The following is a 21,841-nucleotide window of genomic DNA, read 5'->3' as shown; positions in this document are numbered from 1 at the left end:
CTATTTAGCGCCTGGCTCTTAGAGATGAAGCAGCTACTTGATGTCTGCCTGTGAGGAGACTCATGCAGTGCCCAGGAATAACAGAGTCCTGGGGACTGGATATCTGCTATTAGGTTAACATTTTTTTTTTCTTCTTTATGCATAGATTGCTGTTGTTGCAGGATTCATATAAGTGCCCATTTGCTTTCAATCACAGTGTTTAAGAAGAAAGATGTTTTCCTTTTATTGTGTTGAGCTATAAGTTAACAAATTTAAAAATTGCATTTATTTATTTAGTGAGAGAGAGAGAGCAGGAGTATGTGTTGAGGTCAGAGCTGCTGCTATAGTAGCTCTGTCCTACCATGTGGGTTCCAGGGGTCAAATTCTAGGCATTAGGCTTGGCAGCAAACAGCCCTACCCATTGAGCAACTAGCCAGTCCAAGCTGCCGTATTTTGTCCATATAAAATAACTAAAAGTTTGGTGACTTAAAAGAACTTAGGAAACAAATACATATTTTCTGAAAGAAGCAAACCAAAGGAAAGAAGAAAGGGGAGAAAGAGAATCGATACTCTGATTGAATCCTAGCCATTAGCATGTGTTGGAGTTAACTAGTGTATAGTGTTTAAAGTAATCTTTACCTGGGTTACAGTTTTTCTGTCAAACTTCACTAGCTCTAAAATCGGAGAGTCTCCATATGCCAAAAGACAAAGAATGTGTACACACCTGCTATCAGACAGTGCTTGGTGGCTGCTGGTGACATGTGATGACTGTAAACCGTCTCCTCAAAATGAAAGACATCTACAGCCTGTTAATCAAGAGAAGTTAAAACTGTAAAACCAAAGCAATGTAAACATATTGTAAATGGACTGTTAGCAATTTATTAGCTAAAATGTAAGAAATCCAGGAGAGACAAGCCTCTGGCTCAGCATCTCTCTCTGGCAGGCTGGCATCTCCATTAGTGAGCTAGCTAGCTCTGACTCTCAGTGCCACCTGGCCCCAGCTCCCATCCCATGATGCTAATCATACCTTTGAAATCATAAACTGCAGTTGTATGTAACACAGTATCTCCTTTTGGCTTTCTTTACCAACTACTCTAGGGCTCTTGAACATGTCCCAGAATCCCTAGCATTCCTTCCTGTCCACTGTAAAGTCTGACACATCCAACACCACTCTCTCTGTTTGTTGCTGTCCTATTTGTCAAAACCTTTACCCTGAATACCATAAAATATCTTCTTTTTTGAACTTACTGCTGCATTCATGTACAAAAAACTGGTAAGCTTTTTTTCTGCAGTACCAATGAGTAAAGATAGTCAGACATCTCTGCTACGGTACTGCCAAAGCAGCTACTAGCCAAGATGCCTATATTCTTTTTTTTAAATTAAATTTTATTTTATTAATTACACTTTATTCACTTTGTATCCCCCATAAGCCTCTCCCTCCTCCCTTCCAGATCTCAGCCTCCCTCCCCCTTCTTCATGTATGCCCCTCCCCAAGTCCACTGAAATGGGAGGTCCTCCTCTCCTTCCTTCTGATCTTAGTCTATCAGATCACATCAGGAGTGGATGTACTGTCATCTTCTGTGGCCTGGTAAGGCTGCTCCCCCCTTGGGGGGGGGTATCAAAGAGCAGGCCAATCAGATTATGTCAAAGGCAGTCTCTCTTCCCATTACTATGTAACCCACTTGGACACTAAACTGCCATGGGCTACATCTGTGAAGATGCCTATTTTCTAATAGCACTTTATTTACAAGAAGACATGCCAAGTCAGAGCTTACTGTTAGCCAGGCTCTGCTTTACTCAGGCAGACCCTGTAGTAGAAGACACTCACTGCACACATTCTTTAGTAACGACTATCTCTCAGCCTACAGAGCACTGTCTTACTAAACCAGTTGTCTGCACCACCCTGCAGCATTGCCAGCTTTCTCCACTGTCCAAAGGTATCTCTACTCAGTCACAACAGGTGCTCAGATCTTTTAGTTCAAAGAGAAGAGCCACTAACTCAGAAATCTCCCAATCTCTTACGTAGCCAGTCACTTTTGCTTGAGCTTTCTGATCTTCATTTCTATCATAGAAAAAATTGTTCCCCATTTCACAAGCTAATCTCTCTGCTTGTGTTCAGATCCCCTCAACACAGGGCCGATCTCAATCTACAGGTTAGCTATGGATTATCTCCAATTATTGTCCTTACTGGCTCATTCCCAGCAGTACTGAAAGCTAAGTCTTCTTAATATCTATTCCCCAAGACAAAATAAACAAAGCTTTTATTCCACCACCCCTTAATTTTCTTTCCTCATCTTTCAGGGTTCCCTTATCATTTCTTAACTCACTGCAATCTTAGTTTTGTTTCAATATTCTTATTTACACTACTCTTCCACTATCACTAACAGCCTCATTAATCTATCTGGTTTTTCACCCCATTGTCCTTGAATCAGTCTTTTCCCGGCTTCCAGTGTTAATACATACTGGATGTGCCGCTTACTCTGAGGCCATTCCTTTTCGTTACTTTGCAGGATTTGTTGCCACTTCTTTTGTCCTATAAACCCTGGTCATCCTTAGGGTTTTGTTTTTATTTTCTTCAACCAAATGTTACTGACTTAAAATTTTCTATTTTCAGAGTAGACCTCACTTCTGAATCAGATCCAAACCAATCAGTTCCTGGGTTATCTCCAGATGCATTTACTGCAAAGCCCTCCAATATAATACTTACCTAATTCCCATTTCAGGATCCGGGAACCATGCTTGTGTGTATTTTTGTTGCTGCTGCTCTGAGGCAGGCCTTGTTCTACAGCCCAGGTTAAACTCACAAGACAGGGCGCCAAACTCATGATTCCCCTGCCTTAGCCTCCCAGATACTAGAATTATAGGCATATATTGCTATGACCAGCTGCTGCTGTCTCTTAAAAGCTATCTAATGCCCCCCTCCTCAGTCGCTTGCTATACATAAAAAAAAAAAAAAAACAAGAGTGAAACATTTATAAAGTTTAATTTACTTTTATAAATCTTTCTGTTCTCTGAGAATCAGCCTAACAGATTCTAGATTCCTTAGCAGGTTTTCAAACCCTTTAAACAGAACTTTGCTGGTTTTGCCAATGGAGGATTAGTTGGGTTACAAGATACTGTGGTTCAAAATGGGAACCACATTCATGAGATGCATTCATGAGATGCATTTAATCTTTATAATATATGTTGGAATTCATTTTGTTTTTGTTTGTTCTTAAGACAGGATCTTATTATATAATCCTGGCTAGCACAGAAGACAGGAAACAACAACTCTGAAGAGAAGCCACATGTGTATAGAGAGGTTTTACAGGTAGGAAGATATAAAGCTGAAGGGAAGTAGTACTATACATTAAATTTCATTAGTTTTCATATAATTCTCATCTCTACTACCTATTTTTATTAACCTATATTATAAAAACTTTCTTTTCCTGCATGTTTTTGGATTAAAAGGGGAAAAGTTTAATTCTATTCCTTAGCTCAAAGTAAATAAAGAGATTTGATAAGGTTTTGAGTGCTGATTACGTTCTGGGCATTGTGCTAGGTGTTCTATGTATGTTGGCTCATGCTCTTCTCAAACCATTCTAGAAGGGGCCATCTTTGCCCTCATTTACAGATGAGGGAGCAGAGATGCAGGGTGCTTTGGCATTATCCCACTGTCATGGAGTGATCAGCAGAAGTTAGGTAACGAGGATAAAAACCCGACTACCTAGCTCTCCTTAACCATACCGCTTTCATATCTGACACACAGAACATCTTAGCAAAAAACTAACCACTATGGTTCAGGATTCAACTTTCCATAGCAATTTGGAAAGGTTTTAATATACTTACCTGCAATGTATTTGTGTCCCATACTTTTAGAGTTTTATCAAATGAGCTGGATGTGAACATGCCTGTGTCATGAGGATACCACTGAACAGTCTCCACACTGTATTTGTGAGCATCAGGATGGCTTCTACAAAACAGCAATCGAAACTTAAGAGACTGCTGACCTAGGTGAGTTACAAAGACAAGATTATGATAAAGAAGCAGGCTCAGGTAGGAAGGTGCAGATTGCTACAACACCACCACACATCCTTGTCTTAGCTGTTCAGATGGGGAAAGAGATGTCTAGGCATCTCCAGATTCAATTCCCACAGTGAGATGTAGAAGCCTGCCTTCTCCTAAGGTGCGCCATGTGGGATATCCTCACTCCTATGTTGTATAAGGTATGGGGGTTGGGGGGAAGAGGGTAGGGGGAGAGGGGAAACTATAGTGGACTGTTTCACTTTGGAGGTGGCAGTGGCTTTCCTTACTGGAAGAAAGAGATCTTTGGGCTTGAGATCTTCCTTTCTTAGCTACCACTATTAGAACGGAATTAGAGTGAAACTCAACGCTTCAAACACCACCATGGGATTCCAGGCGATACTGTTTGTCCACAGGGGTTGGCCATGCAAACATGTGGACAGCAGTACACAGGAGCCTTTTTTCTTTTCTGCTAAGGAGTCAAGCTCCTCCTCATTGCAGGGAACCTCTGCTATGTTGAGAGCAAGTACCTACTTTCTGCTTCAGAAAGCAAGGGACTCTAGAAATTGTCTTTTGCTCTTCCTTGGAGCCAGGGCAAAGCTATGTGCTGAGCTGTATTGGTCTATTTGGAATGCTCAATCCCAGGCATGAATGGAAATCCCAAAGAGAGTGAGCAATTAGTCAAGGCTGTATGTACAGTTGGCCTATGTTGGTGACACGTACCAAAGTCCAATGGGAATTATTTCTGTACTGTGACCTTGGCCTTGTTGCCTGTTTTAGCATGTCTTTTTAACCGTTTGGTAAATTTGATTTCTTTCATTTTCTCCACAACCACATGATACTCAAACATCAGTCCAGTAAGTTTCTACTTGAAATAAGTAGAATCAACCTTGTTATGCTCCACAGAGTCTTGATTTTAAGAGACTTTCTGGTGAGTTGTTTTAAATAAATAAAACCAGTCCTTACTGTAGAAATTCAAACAAAAGCTCATTTATATTTAAAATTTACATTTTAAAACAGGACACACTGTTGTATCATTCTCTTACCTATGATGTTATTTTCAGGTACATTTAGTAGGAATTTTGGCAGTTAAATCTTTTTAATGCTTAAGAACAAACAAATTAAGTATCAACAACAAACATTAAAAGTAGCCTGTGAGTATTACAGTGAATTTTACTAAATTCATCTACTATCAATAACAATAAATTTTACTAAAATTATTTTTAAATGATATTGTAAATATAACCACTTTGATATGCAAAGTCATACTTTTAGAGTTTGAACATAGGAATAAAAGTCATAATAAAATAAAATAGATACACAAAATATTTACTTATATTATATACTAAAAATCTTACCAGATCACAGTTCCTCATAGGGTAACATTATGTATGTATGTATGTATGTATGTATATATATATATATATATATATATATATATACACACACATATGTCAAACATAGAAAAATGTATATATTTCACTATTTAATAAATTTAATGCTAAATTTTAAAGTCAGATAACATCAGATTAATAGCACACACCTTTAAACTTAGCACCCAGGAGGCACACATAGGCAGATCTCTGTGAGTTCCAGGCCATTACTTTAGAATTTAATTTTTTTGCTTTTTGATTAGGGTTCAGGGAAAGTGTGTAAATGGCTGAAGCCTCTTAAGAAGCAGGTCCAATGCTGTGTTACAACTTTGAAAGGACCTAGGCTATTGTTATTCATCTTGGTTGTCCACCATGATTAGATGATAAGACATTTTGATATACCCTAACTTCACAATGGAGAATAGGGAATGTGTTACGCTGGAGAAGAGGTTTTGCTTATGTTCATGCAGGAGAAGAGAAATTATGGGTTCCTTCAAAACTAATAAAAATCAGATATGACAGGGGAAGACCACCTGAAGACCTTGGCCACTCACAAGAAGAGAGACATCAAGAAGAGCAAACAGATAGGGAACATAATTTGAAAATCCATTTACCTGGAAACAACTCTAAAACTAATGAGACATAAAAATATGTCTCCAGCCAAAACTTCAACAATACTTGGCCAATAAATCCTTGGCTATATCCTCAAAAAATTTATTATGCCATTCTTTTAATTGGCATAGATAAAATTGGCTTACAGTTTAGTTTCATTCTGCACATTTCATACATTCATAATTTTAGAACTATATAATGCTTGTGAGAAATTACATGTTTGCAGAAGAAAAAAACTGGACACCAGAGATGCTGGATCAAACCTGACAGGATTCATTCTTCAGCATGCTGAAACATTGACACATCTGTTCCAGCATCTTGCACGTTCCAGCATTCTGCTTGTTCCTGCCTCAACTGCTTCTATTGCTGTTTCTCATCAAAGCCTGCTCCCAAAAGAACTTTGAAGAAAGCTACTAATCTTAATTAGTCCAGCATTTTAGACTGTTCCAAAGAGGACTTTTATTAAGCCTGAAATTTCTCAACATTCAAAGACTGGACCACAAATGTTATTGTTTGCTTAATTAACCATTTTTTCCCAATTTTCTTTGGGCCCCCTAACAGGATTTCTGCGTGTCCAAAATGACGTCCAATTTTCCTTAAAGGGGGTTGGGTAGTTTTTTGGTTATTTTCTATGGCTACAAATGTTCACTGTCATTGGGAGATGTTTATAAATTATTAATGGTCTTATTCAGAGTGAAACAAGGTTAGACTCAGGGATTTCTCTCTTTTCTGTTTTTTATCTTTCCTTCTTAGATAAGGAGGAAAAGGGTTAAAAAGAAAGGAGTATACAGGGATATTTTATAGGAATAAGACAAAAGGTAGATTATTGATTGAATCTACTCAACTTAGGGTTGAGTTGTTCTCAAACATGGTTAATTTTAACTCTGGTACAGGATTTTGCATATTGATGCAAAAATAAGTATTTTTGATACATTGGTATAAGCTCTAGTATATTGATACAATTTCAAGGTTACTTCTAATACTTTTAAACTGCTTTCCAAAACTGGTTAGGATATTAGGTAATGCAGGTTAATTGGTAGTTATTCAACTCATAGTCATGTCAGACACTAGTCTAATTTATCACAGGAGTATACATCCTAGGTTTAACAGATAGATATGATTTTGTAGACAGATTGATTATATAAAGATAGGTAGTCTTCAAAAACTTCAGAGACCTACGGAATATGGCATTTTAAAATGACTTTATTATTTTAAAGATTCTTTGACAATGAGACAAGTCATCTCCTGGCAGCACCCTGCCTATCTGAAAGAAGATGAGCACTGAAGAACCTCCATATGGAGATAGCTTCAAACAAGCCACTTGGGTAAAGAAAATACCCTAGTGTCATGACAGAGAAATTCTGCCAAAAATGGGCAAGATAATGCAGGACAAGTCGACTGCCGAACTCTGCTAAGACAGGGTAAGCAAGTCCTAAATAGTTCCTGCTTCACATATATGTCTGTCAAATATTCTGAGTAGAAGGCTGAAGATGATGCTCCAACGTTATAGAGAGTTATGGGTGACTGTTCAGGCAGCAAACTGTCTCTGTCAATTTTTATTTTTTGGAAGCTGCTAACATGCACTTCCTATTTGCTCTAATAACTAATTTTATTCCTTCTCAAGTCTCTGATGAGGTTGAAAACCAAATAGTTATAGTGCCACAATTAAGCTTAAGTTGTTTAGAAATTTAGAAATCCTTTCAGGTAGGTAATACCAATAAGGATAAAAGTTAATTTACCTATAGAACTCTAAAGTTGTCAAGATAGATAGGATAATCAGATACTTTCTCCTAAATTGCTAAATACACATGGAGTGGACACTGCACATGTAAATTTTACCTAACAGTTTTCATAATTTCATGATTACTATTATATTGAAAGAAAAGGAGTCTTTTATTGGACTTAAAGGGGGAAATGTTGGTATAATGTTCTTTTGAAATGTATACACCTTACCCTTGTTCATTCAAATGCTGATTTCTCTCCCCCACTCTCTGGTTTCAATCTGGACATTGCATTGTGATACTTATTCTAAGCATCACCTGTCTCAACTTTGTGTAAACATGCCAAAATAAAGCAACTAGCTACAATGTTGAACAATGAAAAAGGAAGCAGGAAGAGCGGGAGGAGCCAGAGGACAGGAAGGTGGGAGGCAGAGGAGAGAAGGGCAGATGAGAGCTGGGAGAACAGAGGCAGGAGCAGAGATCTTGGAAGGACGTGGAGAGATGGACTGGACCTAATATATCACTAAAAGCAAGTATAATGTGGGAAATCTAAATGTTGGGAAACTATGAGGGCTTGGAGGTTTAGGATGGAGTAACTATTGCCCAGCATTGTGTTCTAGGTTAATTAAATACATCATAGTCTCTGTGTGGTGATTTGGGTATACAGCTGTTTAGGATTAACAGCAGCTTTATCAGAAGATATATCAATAGTAAATATAAATCACCACCTATAATAATTAGATGATAAGACATTATTGGTGAAGACAAATTAAACCTTGGTTGCAGGACATGGAGAAATCAAGCTGGAACTGACCTACAACTCTTCTCCTAGCTGGCTAGCTTTCACAGTGACTAGTAGGACTAGAAGGTGACTAGTAGGCTACTACGAGGAAAAACTCATCAGTGATACTACCCAGAAATGGATGCTGCATGCTACAATACCAATTTGCCAGGCAAGGTGGTGAACAGTGGCAAGATTGGATTTGAGGTTTGCTCCACCAAAAGGAACTTGTGCCTGGTACTGTAAAGTTGGCCAAATGCTCACAGCTAGGGAGTTTGCAGGTCAGGGGTGGCTTACTTACTATGGTTGTCTTGCCTAAAAGATGTGGTGCCAACCAAATGCCTTCTAAATGTTTCTGATTATACCCACAGTGTATGGCTGCCCTCAGCCTCAGAGAAACTTCTTTCTGCAGGGGCATCAGCTAAAGCAAAAACTCAGAACAGGTCGAAGTGCTGAGTTAAGTAACCCTGGGGTGCTCAGCACTGTGAGGCTCAGAAGAGGAGTAGATAGAATGTAGGAGATGAGGACAGGAAGCAGTGCTGTCAAATGTTGTCATCTGGGCAACATGGCTGTTGCATGAAGTCATAGTGGTCATGGTTATCTGCCTAAGGCTTGCACAGGGTCAAGCCAGTCTACACTGCAGCAGGCATGGAAGAGGAGCTTACAAGGCTCCACTCATAGCAAAGGAGCTACTGGCAACTGATGGAAACTGACAAAGGAGGTACTTTTCTCACAGGATGCTGCCCAAGTTCTGATGGATGACTTCAGATCCATGAGCATGCCTCTAGCACTATTTGGACTAAATGAGTTATGAGTGAAGAAAACATGAAATTGGGAGGGGGCATGTTGCAGAGGGTCTTGGAGAAGTGGGAGGTAGATCTGATTAAGATGCATTGAATTCATGTACGACAAGGTCAAAGAATAAAAAATATTCTACAAAAAAAGTCCTAGAGAATTTTGTTTTGTTTCTTTGGTGTTGTTGTTATTGTTTGGGTTTTTGTTGTTGCTGTTGTTGTTACTGTTTGTTTGTTCTTGAGAGAGAGTCCACTCTACATAGTCCTGGCTGTCTTGGAACTCACTAGTTTAACCAGGCTGGCCTCAAACTCACAGAGCTCCTTTGCCTCTGTTTCCCAAGTTCTGGGATTAAAGACATATGCCACTATGCCCAGATACCCCAGAGTAATTGAGAAGATAATCTTCTCCATTTTTAATTACATTTATTTGTGTGTGCACATGGCCTGCATGTGAAGGCCAGAAAACAACTTCTGAGTGCCAGTCTTCTTTGACTATGTGGGTCTCAGGGACAGGGCTAAGGCCACCAAGCTTGGTGACAAAGTGCCTTTACTCACTGAGCCACCTCGTTCACCCTGAACTTTTCCTTTAACTATATTTCTTTTGATTTACACAGTAGTTTTTACAGGTCTCAACATGCTTAAAAGTATGTATTATCACAGAAACCTGGTAAGAATGATGCAGCAAGCAAAATTACCTAAAATAAATAAGCAGAGTCAAAGAGAGATTTTAAAAAATTGGCTTCTAAAATGAATAGCATCTACTATATTATAAACACACAATCATAAATTATAGGGACACGTGGCCTAGGGGCCTTCCCTGTGCTCTGGGAACATAGCACACAATGACTGCAGAGAGCTCTGTGAGCTTCTTCCTGTGAGAGCACTGGTGGCTAGTCTCTAAGGCAGAGTTGGCCCAAGAACAGATCAGACACAAACACAGCAAAAGAGCTTTAAATGACCGTTAGGAAAAAAATTAACAAACAGCCAGGGAAGTCAGGACTAACAGGTATATTTGCTTGTTTGTTTTTTCAGACAGGGTTTCTCTGTACAGCTCTGGCTGTCCCAGAACCCACACTGTAAATCAAGCTGGCCTTAACTCAGACATTTGCCTGGCTCTGCCTCCCAAGTACTGGGATCAAAAAGGCGATAAGTAAGCCACCACTGTCCCAGCTTAAGCTGAGCACTTTTGAGTGAGCAGACAGACAAGAAAGAGTCGCATGCGTGTGCGTGGTGAGACGACTGTCTACATATTTATTAATCTATTTTTAATCTTTCCCCCACTAATGTCAGTTGAAAAGTTAGTTTATAATTGGCAGAAAGATTCCTGAATGAACCTTAGACTAATTGGCATTAAAACCATAGCTACCGTAGTAAGCAGTGTAAGTACAGAACAAAAAGTACACAAAATTTAAAAATTCATTTGAAAGCTGATACAAAAACTGTTCGGAGAAAGTCACATGACAAAAAAATCTGTTGAATTTTGCTTATTTTCAAGAAAAGTATCAAGGGATATCCATGTCAACTGAAAATTCTAGTTACGCTATACATATGACTGCTATTTTCATGTTTTGCATTTGATGCAAACAATATTGAACTGTTTACATATTCATAAGTTACACTTTCAAATACACACCTGCCAACGGAACACACTGCTTTACATGTGTAATAGGGTTGTCTGCTCGTGTTCTCAAGGTCATAGAGTACAATCACACCATCTGAACCACCTGACAACATGCTGACAACAGAAAAGTCACATTAATTACTGTGAGAAGTCCACCTACTGATGATGACTTTACAACTGCAAACGCTGACCTATACATGCCCCAAAGTATTAAGATAGCAAGTTCAGTTAATTCTACAGACTTCAATAAACTGGAATTTCTTAATATTTATAAAAGCACAAATATAGAAAAACTCAATCTTTGATCATTTCAGGTATACTTCCATGACTGCAAAAAGATGGTAGAACTAAGACAGAAGACAGTTATTGAAGAAAGTAAAAGATTACAGTATCACTTTAAATCTTAAATCTGTGATAAATGAAAACAAAGTAAGCCTATTACTGAAAGTAGCTATCAGTCCCTGGGGCAAGTTATATCACTTGTCTCTGCCTTTCAGCATTTGTAAAAATGGTGATGAAGTGAGGGAGGGACATTTTCACCTAAATGACAAAGCTGATGTGACAGTAAATGGAAGCTGGCTTCCTTTCTTTTATAAGTGTATTCATTCCCTTCACTTGTCCAAGTGCCTACAATGCAAAAGGCACTGTGCTAAAAAAATATGGACAGGGCTGGAGAAGTGGATCAGTGGTTAAGAGCACAGTCTGTTCTAAAAGTCCTGAGTTCAATTCCCCGCAATCACATGATGGCTACAACATCTACAGAGAGATCTAGTGCCCTCTTCTGGCCTGGAACACCATATAAAAATAATAAATAAATCCAAACAAAACAAAACAAAAATAAAACCTCTGCAACTGGGAAGGTTACAGTCTAGTCTAGTCGAATACAGGGGAAGACCTGTATTCAATCTCAAACCCTGAGTTATAATTGAGACCACTGTGGCAATGGTTTAACTTGAAGCTTCAAGGATGGTAGTTAAAACATTTAAGCCAGTACCTGCAGGCAGAAGAGAAAGTAGCCAGCAGGTTGTGTAAAAGTCACACTCTAGTGACAGAGATAAGGAATATACTGCTGAAGTATGCAAGGGAGAGGGGAGAGAGAGGAGAGGTCTAAGGGCATACACCCAGTCTGACTTTAGTAGCAAAGGGTGCTAAAAGGAAAAAGCTGTCTTCAAACCAGTTTACTACATTGATAGAGCCTGTACATTATTTGATTCAAGAGCTTTGTAAAATGATTTTTAAATAGTAAAAGTAACATGTAATCATGTACTTGACAACAAAAGTTCTTCATATGAATTCAACTAATTTACAAAATTAACTTGTAAAATATTCTTAGCACTTCACATACTTTACCTATGACTCCTGCATCTGTGTAGGGCTATATTAGCTTCACTTGGGCTGTTTACCTTCCAATTATGATTTTGTTGATTTCATAACATTACTTGAAATAATCTTTGAATTTGAAGCTGTGACATTTAACTGACTTCACGGATGGCCATATTTTCAGTTTGGACAAAATAACAGGTGGTCAAGTGTGAAGTAAATTCAGAACAAGTCTTAAAAAGGAAGGACTTTAATTTTTCCATGTATTGGCATACATACTATTTCACATTCAATATTTTCTCTCTTTCTATTTTTGTACCCTCATCGAGAGTACCATTCTTTCATATTTTTTATAAGATAAAAATCTCTTTGAACAATGATCTCTTTTGGATCAAACTTAATTGCAAAAATCTTAGACACTCTGAATTTTATTCCACTATTACACAAAATATAGTTGCCCAATTAAAAACAGGTATGTACATCAAAGTAGTCTTCAGGAAAACCAAACAATAGGGACTTTTCCCAACCATGACTCCCTTTCTTTCCCTTCAGTTATTCACTAATGCAATTTTTTATAGTAGTCACTGACTTTCATTTCTGAACACTGCATAATTCATCACCCAAAACTGTATCATGAATAAAGGAGCTTTGTTTTATTCATGATACCGACCTTAAATTCACCTTTGTGCTTCTTTGCTCCCTTAATGTGTTGTTTCCTGTGATTTATGTTGGCAAAACCAAGGTCATTTGCTCTGCAATTTCGAGCTTAAGACTTTTAGACTGTATTTAAGAAAATTACTTATAATTGGTTTCTTTAGTGTGATATCAGCAGCCAAACCAATACCTAGATCCATAAAGTTATACATTTACATAAAGTATTGCTATTTTCTAGAATTAGTGGTCATCATCAACCCTTATATTTTTGTCCCTCTGATTATTCTGGCTATCTGATTTCACTTCAGTAGAATACAAGAGAAGGGCTAATGAGTACAGTACTCCAAGAATTCCTGTAAACCACTGACAAATGTCCGCCTTTTTGGCCTTGAAAATCTGTTTGAGTAAATATAAAAGGCTTAATTCTCAGAGTATTTTAGATTAAAAAAAAAATTATTCCTTTCGGCAAAAATCCCAAAGTCAAATTTCAGTGACAGTGTGATCTATTCCCTTACACACCACAGTTGTAGATCTTACTCTAAGTAAAAAAAATTTATTGAATTATAATTTCATATTTATTCTGCTTACTCACATGGGCATTATCTGTGGACTCCTGTCATGTGCAGTCTGGGTCTTCTTAGCCTTTATTCTGTCTGTCTGAGTACCTTCATATCCTGTTCTTTTCCTTTTGGAGGGTTAGTGCTGGGATTGAACCTGTGCCCTCACACACAAGAGGCAAGCACTACATCACTGAGCTACAGCTCACTCTTGACTGTTCCTCTCTTTCTGATCTTTATGTTCTCGCTGCTTTTTGCCTTCTATTTCTAAGGAATTACACCCTGTATACTTTTGCCTGTATCCCTTATTCCTTGGTTCATTTCTGGAATATTCTTCATTTATTTCTAATTTCTCTTGGTTTTGACAACGATGAGGTTAGTATTCTGCTAATCATGACCATATTAAAGAGGTAGGGTATTGTTTTCATATAGAAAAGAAAACTTACAAAAGAGGAATAAGTTAAAAGAATTTAGAAGATATACAAATTTTAATCTTCATAAGGGTATGCAAATGTATTCTCTGTAATTGAACTTGTTAAAAATAGTTTATAGATAGTCTTCTTAAAATAACACCTAATCTTGGAACTAAGTCTGATCTAGCAGACCTATGTGTTCTGATTTTGCCTGTGGTTTTTAGTGCTTTAGCTATAGTATTCATAGTGGGTGATTAAATTAGTATAATTCTGAAGAATTTACACATATACTGATTTTTCTTAAAGAAAATAGTCATTTTTCATTTCGACATATATCTTCAGCTTTATTTCTTTTTGCTACTAAACAGGATTAAATGTGGTATATCTTAGCAAACAAAGAAATAAACAGTTATAGCTTTTACCATGTCTTAAAGGAAAAGCTACTATGCTATGTGGCTCAGACTTTGATGCACCATGACATCTTCAGCCTACATTCTTCAAACACATTTCACATATAAGCTGTAATCCACCAGCTCTTACTGACTCTGTTAACTGGTTACTCACAGGTTATATAATCACTATGCCAAATGGCTGGCTGGAACATTAGTGTATCTTCCCTATTGGCTCCAATGACCAAAAGCAATCAGCTAACCTTTGTTCCTTGGATCTGCATATATTTTATCAATAAGTGCCCCTCAACTGTCTTTGAACAGGAAATAGTATGTTAAGCCTTGAAAAGCTAGGGGAAAGAAAAGAATTATTGTGCAACATCTTTTAAATTTAGCCATGTGCTAAGTAGAGAACTGTTTACCACACATTTTTTAAATGCTATTGTTATGGCAGAAGGTGAAAGTAGAAAGTACAAGTCTACCAAACCCACCTGGCTAATTTTAATATAAACGACAACAGTTTACTAGGAAACAAAAACTCTAGGACAACTACTAAATAGACTGTAACATGAGAAACTACTTTCCTTAGGGTTTTTTATATACATGATCGAATTATAGACAGCATAAGGACTGATTTTGTTTTATTTCCTTGTCATGCTGGGGCTTGAATCCAGGGCCTTGTACACGCTAGCTGAGAGTCTGTTTCTGAACTACATCCTCGGCTAACATGATAGGCCCTGGGCCCACATGCCTTACCACCTTTCTTTTCTCCTCATTCTGCCCTAGATTAAACCCAGACTTTGTGCACGCAAGTCATACATTCTGCCACTGAGCTGCATCCTCCACCCCGAAACCCTCCACAGTCAGTGGTGTGGTGTGACAACAGGTTATCAGTACAGGAACACATCCAGCTACAGTGTGGGCAATGGGGTGAAACAATTAAACATACTTTCAGTACAGATTTTCTCAAATTCTTATGACAAATAGGTTAAACATGATCATTTCCATTGAATAGCTAAGACAATTGAAAACTTGAAAGGTTAAGTAAATTGCACAGGCTCACAGGGCTGGTACGTTAGAAACTCAGTAAGGTTGTTTGCTTCCAACTGAGTTTGCCAAACACATTTATGCTTTTTATATGTCACTTCCCATTAGACTTCTTGAAAGTAACAACTGTATTTTAAAAGAGTACTCAAGACACATCCTAGCACTTAAAAGCCTTCTGCATCAACATAAATTCCTGGTTTATAGGTTTAACGTGAATATATTTATGCCACAGTAGTTTGGAGTTTTTATTTCAAATGACTAAATGCTATTCAACAAAGGCTACAATTTACAATTTAAAAATATTTTAAAGAGATCTTTACTAATAAATCTGAAAAGGCAAGATTTGACTGCATCTCACTTAGAAAGAAAAGTGAAGATATAACTTACTATCTTCCTTCAACAGGCTCAATGTCAAGAGTGTTAACTCCACTGCCGTGGATTCTTTCAACATCTCTATCTTTGTTTAGCTCCAGTCCTAGGACCCTTCAAAAATTAAAGAGAGAAAAAGATAAAACTTAACACTAGAAAAAATTTAACACAAATTGCTTATTTCCCCAAGATTACCTAGATTACCACAAATACTCACGTCTTTACTTTCTTTCCACATTTAAAGGTGTTCATATTTTCAGTGGAAGCCTCTACAACACAAGCTATCAACAGCCACATGCAAATATCTCACTTGAAACATTACTTTAGATGACAGTGCCTCTCAACCTTCCTAATGCTGTCAACATTTAATACATTCCTCATGGTGTAGTGACCTCTGACCATAAAATTATGTTCATTGCTACTTCATAACTATAATTTTGTTTCTGTTATGAATTATAATAAAAACATCTGATGTGCAGGATATATGAGACCCCCCTCTTAAATTAAATGTCCTTAAAATTATCTACGGATGAACTTTCAGGAAAAGTCCAAGTTCTGATAAACCTGACTGAGGACACCCAGTGGATAAAAGTTTGAATCACACAATTTAAAAGATTCTTAAGTGTAGAAATGCAAACTATTTTCAACACTGCAGTTTAAACGAAGTGAATTATTTTTCTCTTCTCATTAGTGCCATGATCTTTTTTTTAAAGCTTGTCTTTATTCTTCTGAGCTCTGCCTTAGGCCTAAACATGGAATTGCTAGGCCCAAATATGCAAATGTGTACAACAGTAACCAGAGGCCAAATTTTCTGGCTGAAGGACCAAGATGGGAATTTTAACAAGTTGGGAAATCACAGCAAAGACATAGATCAGGAAGGACACATCATAAATAATTTTCAAGCTCCATGACTCATCCTCATTCCTGGACCTAATCCTGAACATCCAGCAAAAGACTTTCAAGAGTCAGCCAACTGCCACTTGTCACTGCCTGACCTATGAGTGGCATGCACCTGGGCAGACCTAAAAGGTTTAGAAACCATAGTCCACAGACAGAGGTGGGAACTGTAGTCTAAATCTAATCTAAAGTTACAAATGAAACAAAAACATCAGTATTCTTCATAGAGTAAAGAAGGACCCTGAGCCTAGTAACACTGTTCAAAATATTGAGGATACAATCCAGACATATTCTGTATATGAAGAATCACAGAAATTTCAACTTCCATAGAAGAAGACCAAGAGCATCCAAAGCTGAGATAACATGGGCTTTGGAGTTATGTGATGACTATTTCAAAGCAGCCACCCAAAATGTTTTGGCTACATAGTGAAACCCTGTCTTGGAAAACAAAACAAAACCCCACATGAAATTTTACAAAAATTAATAAAGGAATTATTCAACAAAATAAAAGTCTGCCAAAGAAATAAGAAGCAGAAATATTGGACATGAAAGTCTAGTGGGACACAATGGGAACAGCTGGCCATGAGAAGGCTCTTAGTGCTGCCCTCTGAGAAACTGGCATAGACTAGGAAAATCAATGAAGGTAAACTTGTGGACATAAACAAAAAAGTAGTCTCAAGTGTCCTAGAGGTACACCCCTCCCCCAACACACACAAACAACCCTGACACTTCCTTTGGGATCCCTCACAGCTCTCCCAACACTGAAAAGGCAAAGGATAAAAGGCTGCTCCTGATCTAGCCTCAGAAGGGAGGGTGACCATCAGCCCAGTGTAGAGGAGAGGAGATCCTGCTTCACACCAAGAAGTGACCCAGCCAGGAGGAGGCAAGCACAGCTCAAAGAGTGCTTAATAAATCTCTTCTCCACAGAGACACCAACTTCTCGGCTGGTGACAATGCATTGCAGTAAACAAGCATTAACCCTACTACTGTCCACTTTCCTATACACATTCGCTACAAACTGCCAATCTCCTCATTGATTACTAAGATTAACAGTTTGCTTTTTGTTGCTGTGATGACACCATGACCAAGAGGAACTTGGGGAGGGAAAAGTTGACCAGGCTAACTGTCCCAGTCATAGTCTAACATCCGAGGGAAGTCTGGTCAAGAACTCAAGCAAGAGCAGAGACAGGTACCCCAGCAAAGCTCCTTCTCAGTTTGCCTTCTTATGTAAGAAAGGTCGTCAGCCCACAGATAGCAACCTTACTTTACAGTGGGCTCGACACACCAATCATTACTCTATCTTAAATTGGGTGAAATTAAGATAGATTGGACACATACACACATACACACCTCTTCATTCCATTCTTTCTCGGGCATTAGTATTTAATCCTGACTGCACATGAGAATAATCTGGAAGCATAAAAAGTTCCATTGTCTCATAATTTGAACCAGAGCATCTCAGAGAACATTGGCACGAATGTTTTTTATCCCTTAATCTCTTATAATTATCACCTCAGTCAGGCCTTAATGAATAGTATTTTGTTTAAAATCATTTCTTTGGCTTGTGTATTTCCTAAGTGGTCTGCTTAGTTTTTATAACATCAATTCTTTTATATTCATAGTTGAGACACTAAAATTAGATCATAAATAAGTAAAATTAGCATTAGCAGAGTCAGAAATTTTTTTTCCTGCTGTAAAGTTCCTCTAGTTTTGAAAAAAAAAAAAAGCAGCTATTCTGCATAAACCAATCTGAACAGCTTTGTCTCATTTTTACGCCAGTGTTCTTCATCTTTAAGGACACTGGGGCTGCAGCTCTGTGAAGAGTGCTTGTATATACAAGGCTCTAGGTTCAATCCTCAGTACTGTCATAGGTCAGAACGGAAGTGGAAGCAGGGGCCTCTGAGGGCCTGAGAAGCTCAGTACAGGGTGGGGATATCATATAGCAGTCTGCTCTTGGAACTGCCTTACCACCTGGGGATGTCATGGTGTTGGCTCCAAATGGAATGTCCCTCTACCTGAGTGCTGAGAGTGACAGCACCTGCCCTGAACACCTGATGGGTGAGGAAGGTGCATGTCCCTGGAACAATAGGGCTGACCTGTGGACAGGGCTCTTTGGTGATGGCCTGGGTCCCTGTGGCTTACTGGCATATTTGCTGGAGGCCTGTGAAGCCAGGCAGTGCACAGAGGCACAGGGTTGGAGTTCAAAGTCACTGCTCTGTCCTCAGAGGCCACATTCCTTGGTAATTGCTGTGGGACCATGAACCCATGACAAGGTGATGATTCTGGACCCCAAAGTAGATGTATTCCAGGTGGCTGAGCTTGCTCAAGTCCCTGTTAGGTGTCCTTGTGTGTTTTCCAGCATAGATGGGTTGCCAGGCCAGAGCTCATGACTGCACCTAACACAGGACCAAGCCTTGGTGAGAGGACACAAAACTGTTTCCTGTATCCTCATCTCCTTCCTAACTTGCTTGAACCTACCTGGCCTGAGAAGCTGAGGCAACCAGCTCAGGCCAGCCTCACCTCCCTTCCCAGACTCTTTTAAAGAGTCGTAGGCTAAGATCAACTTGTTTCCATCCCTCAGCACCAAAGGGAGGTCATTTGGGAGCAAGAATATATGTTAAGTGGAAGGGGAGCATCTCACTGCAGCTCCATGTGCCCTGAGCAGTGAAAGAGAGAGAGAGAGAGAGAGGAGCATTACTGGGAGGAGTCAAAATACATTGTGTGTGTGGGGGGGTGGGGGTGGGGAGGACCTTCCAGAAAAAGAAGCCACACCAGGCAAATCGCTGGCCCAGCCCTGGGCAGAAAGCAGAGGCTGGCATAAGAGCTGTTCCTTGTCATTCTGAGCTCCCAGAAAGTCACCATAGAGATACTCTCAGGGTCAGTAGCCCCTGAGGAGTCAATTGGAGGCCAGCGTATGTGTGGAGCCAAAGGTCATGGCCCAGCAGACTGGGTAGGTAAACTCTATGGAGAGAAGAAAGCAGATAGTCAGCTGGAAACGACTTCCAATGGTCTCTAATTCCTAGGATTGGTGGCCTTAGGTAACTCGCTGGTTGTGAGCAAGCCAGAACTAGTGACTCAGTTCTGACTGACTAGAATAGGACAAAAAAAAAAAAAAAAAAAAAAAAAAAAAAAAAAAAAAAAAAGAGAACACTTCTGAGAGATTATGTTACAAGAAGAGATCCCCTTCCGCTGAAGCTTGTTTTGTTTTGTTTGCTTTGGTGAAAGCCAGTTGTCATGTTCTGGTATCCTACGGGATATTTCAAAATAGTGCAAAATTGCAAGTAGAGCTCTCCGTTGGGAAAATGCCGACTCTGCCATCAGCATTCAACTCACAAGCCATACACGCGAGAATCAAATTCCACCCACCCGATATGCTCCATATCTCTTCATTCCACTTGTTACCTCACTGCCCTGCATGTCCACCAGGTCTCTCCTGGAGCGACAGTTATCCAGCCGACCCCCTCTCGCTTTCAACTTCATTCTTCAAGCAGGCAGCAAGCTACAGTAACGGTGACCTGCGTTCGGTCTTCACACTTTCCCCTCCAAGCACACGCGGGTCTTCTCTTCTGCCTCCTGAGACTTCCTCTTCGGCCCACTGGTCCTGCCACCCTAAGTCCCCGCTTCAGAGTCCCACTTGTCACCGGAAGAGGAAACGACAAGGCGTGCCTTACCTCCGTGTGGACTGCGCCCTACGCAGGCGAAGAGGGTCCTCCAAGCCCGACTGTCGAGCGGACAGAAAACTCAACATCTCGGCTGCACTCACCGGCCTGAGGCCTGGGTGCCGCCATGACAGGACTCGGAGCGCGGAACAACAAGGGCTCCCATTGGCCAATCGGCGATACGACGTGACCAAAGGGGAGCGGCGTTACTGGGAGGCGCGAGAACGGGACCCCGAGCCGTGGGCGGGGCTTCGCGTGGGCGGGGTCTCGTGGCTGTTGCAGAGTCGCAAGTCCCTGCTCGAGCCGCGCTCCGGCATGGGCTGGCTGCGGGGTGTGCTGCGCCTTGTGTCGGGCGCCGTGTCGAGGGAGGTGAGGGAGCTCGTGGGCACGGACCATCTGGGGAACAAATACTACTACATCGCCCAGTACAAGAACTGGAGAGGTGAGAACGCGCGCGTCCCGGGCGGGTAGCAGCCGCCGTACTCTCTGGGGCCGGGCCTCGGGTGTCCTGGTCCCTGTCCCGGGTCCGAGGGCTCGGTAGTTTGCCTTGGACGACGGAGTCTGGACCACGTCCTCCGAGGTCTGTCAGAGGGGCTGAGCGAGGAGTCTCGGGAAAGGCTTCGTGCCAGTTTCCAGCCTCAGTCTTCAGCTCCCCGCTGTCCTAAGAGTTTATCTTTCCCAAGTGGCGCAGTGGCTGCGGCGCTCGCCCGATCTGTCGCCTTCCTGGTAACCTGAAGTATCTGGACACACAGATCCTTTCTAATGAACAGTTCCCGTTTCCTTTCCCGGTCAATTTCAGAAACGCTTGTCTACAGCTAGTTTCAAGAAGTGGAACGGGTTGTTAGGGGGAGTTAAGCGACGTTTCGTTTTAGCCAGGAGGTGTTGGCTCACGCCTTTAATCCCAGGATTTGGGGAAGTAGAGGCAGGTGGATCTCTTGAGTTTGAGTTCAGCCGGTATACAGAGCGAGTTCAAGGACAGCCAGGACCACCCAGAGAAACTCTGTGGGGGGAGGGGGGAGGCCAGGGGAGAAGATGTTCATTTCCTTCCTTCCCTCCCTCCCTCCCTCCTTCCTTCCCTTCCTCCTACCCCTCCCTCCCAGACATGGAAAGAGAAAGAAGTTGGGTTAGAGCCTAAGCTAAGGGACAAGTCAGTCTCTCCTTGTCTCTAGACTCAGCAGGTTAAGGCAAGCGGATCTCTGAGTTCCAGGTCAGCCTAATCTACAGAGCAAGTTCCAGGACAGCTACACAGAGAAACATTCTCGAAGGAAACCACAATGACAGCAACAACAACAACAAAAAAAAACAAAAACAAAAACAAACAAACAAAAAAAAAAACCCAAACACCCAAAAATGAAAGAAAGAAAAGAAACACAGTGATGGTACCATTTTATTCCCCCACCAGAAATGCTAAAGGGTTCAGTTGTCTCACATACTTGTCAACACTTGGTATGTCCACTCTCCTCAATTTAGTCAACTAGTTAGTACATAGAGGTGAATAGTTTTTCTTTACGGTTCATTTTACTACTACTAAGTTGAGGTTTGGTTTTGTTTGTTGTTTTCAAGGACTGAGTAAATGGCCCATTGGATTTCAGCACTTGATCAGCAAACAGGAGGCGATGAGCCCCAATGTCCAGCACCCACATAAAAAGCCAG

General features: G+C 40.2%; 2 protein-coding genes across 4 annotated transcripts in view; one reads left to right on the top strand and one right to left on the bottom strand.

The window, feature by feature from the left end:
* Positions 1-20,325, bottom strand: part of Ercc8 (ERCC excision repair 8, CSA ubiquitin ligase complex subunit) — a 46,609-nt gene extending 26,284 nt beyond the window's left edge. Inside the window, exons 1-5 of one of the 3 annotated variants that reach the window (XM_055601956.1) lie at positions 20,201-20,325; positions 15,651-15,746; positions 10,896-10,997; positions 3,808-3,931; positions 704-785 (exon numbers count right to left, since the gene is read on the bottom strand). In XM_055601956.1, coding sequence (XP_055457931.1) covers positions 704-785; positions 3,808-3,931; positions 10,896-10,997; positions 15,651-15,746; positions 20,201-20,277 — 481 coding nt within the window. In that variant the 5' untranslated portion in view covers positions 20,278-20,325. Of the gene's footprint in view, positions 1-703; positions 786-3,807; positions 3,932-10,895; positions 10,998-15,650; positions 15,747-19,931; positions 20,174-20,200 lie in introns of those variants that run through there. The other 2 variants (XM_055601957.1, XM_055601958.1) reach the window with 2 other exon arrangements.
* Positions 20,326-20,447: 122 nt separating this feature from the next.
* Ndufaf2 (NADH:ubiquinone oxidoreductase complex assembly factor 2) overlaps positions 20,448-21,841 on the top strand; it is a 117,257-nt gene continuing 115,863 nt past the window's right edge. Inside the window, exon 1 of the mRNA XM_055601916.1 lies at positions 20,448-20,630. Coding sequence (XP_055457891.1) covers positions 20,504-20,630 — 127 coding nt within the window. The 5' untranslated portion in view covers positions 20,448-20,503. The remainder of the gene's footprint in view (positions 20,631-21,841) is intronic.

This window comes from Psammomys obesus, unplaced genomic scaffold (assembly GCF_907164565.1).
Source record: "Psammomys obesus unplaced genomic scaffold, mPsaObe1.curated_primary_1811, whole genome shotgun sequence".
Taxonomy (NCBI): Eukaryota; Metazoa; Chordata; class Mammalia; order Rodentia; family Muridae; genus Psammomys; species Psammomys obesus.
The sequence above is the reverse complement of the archived record's forward strand: the minus strand, read 5'-3'. Positions and strand labels throughout refer to the sequence as shown.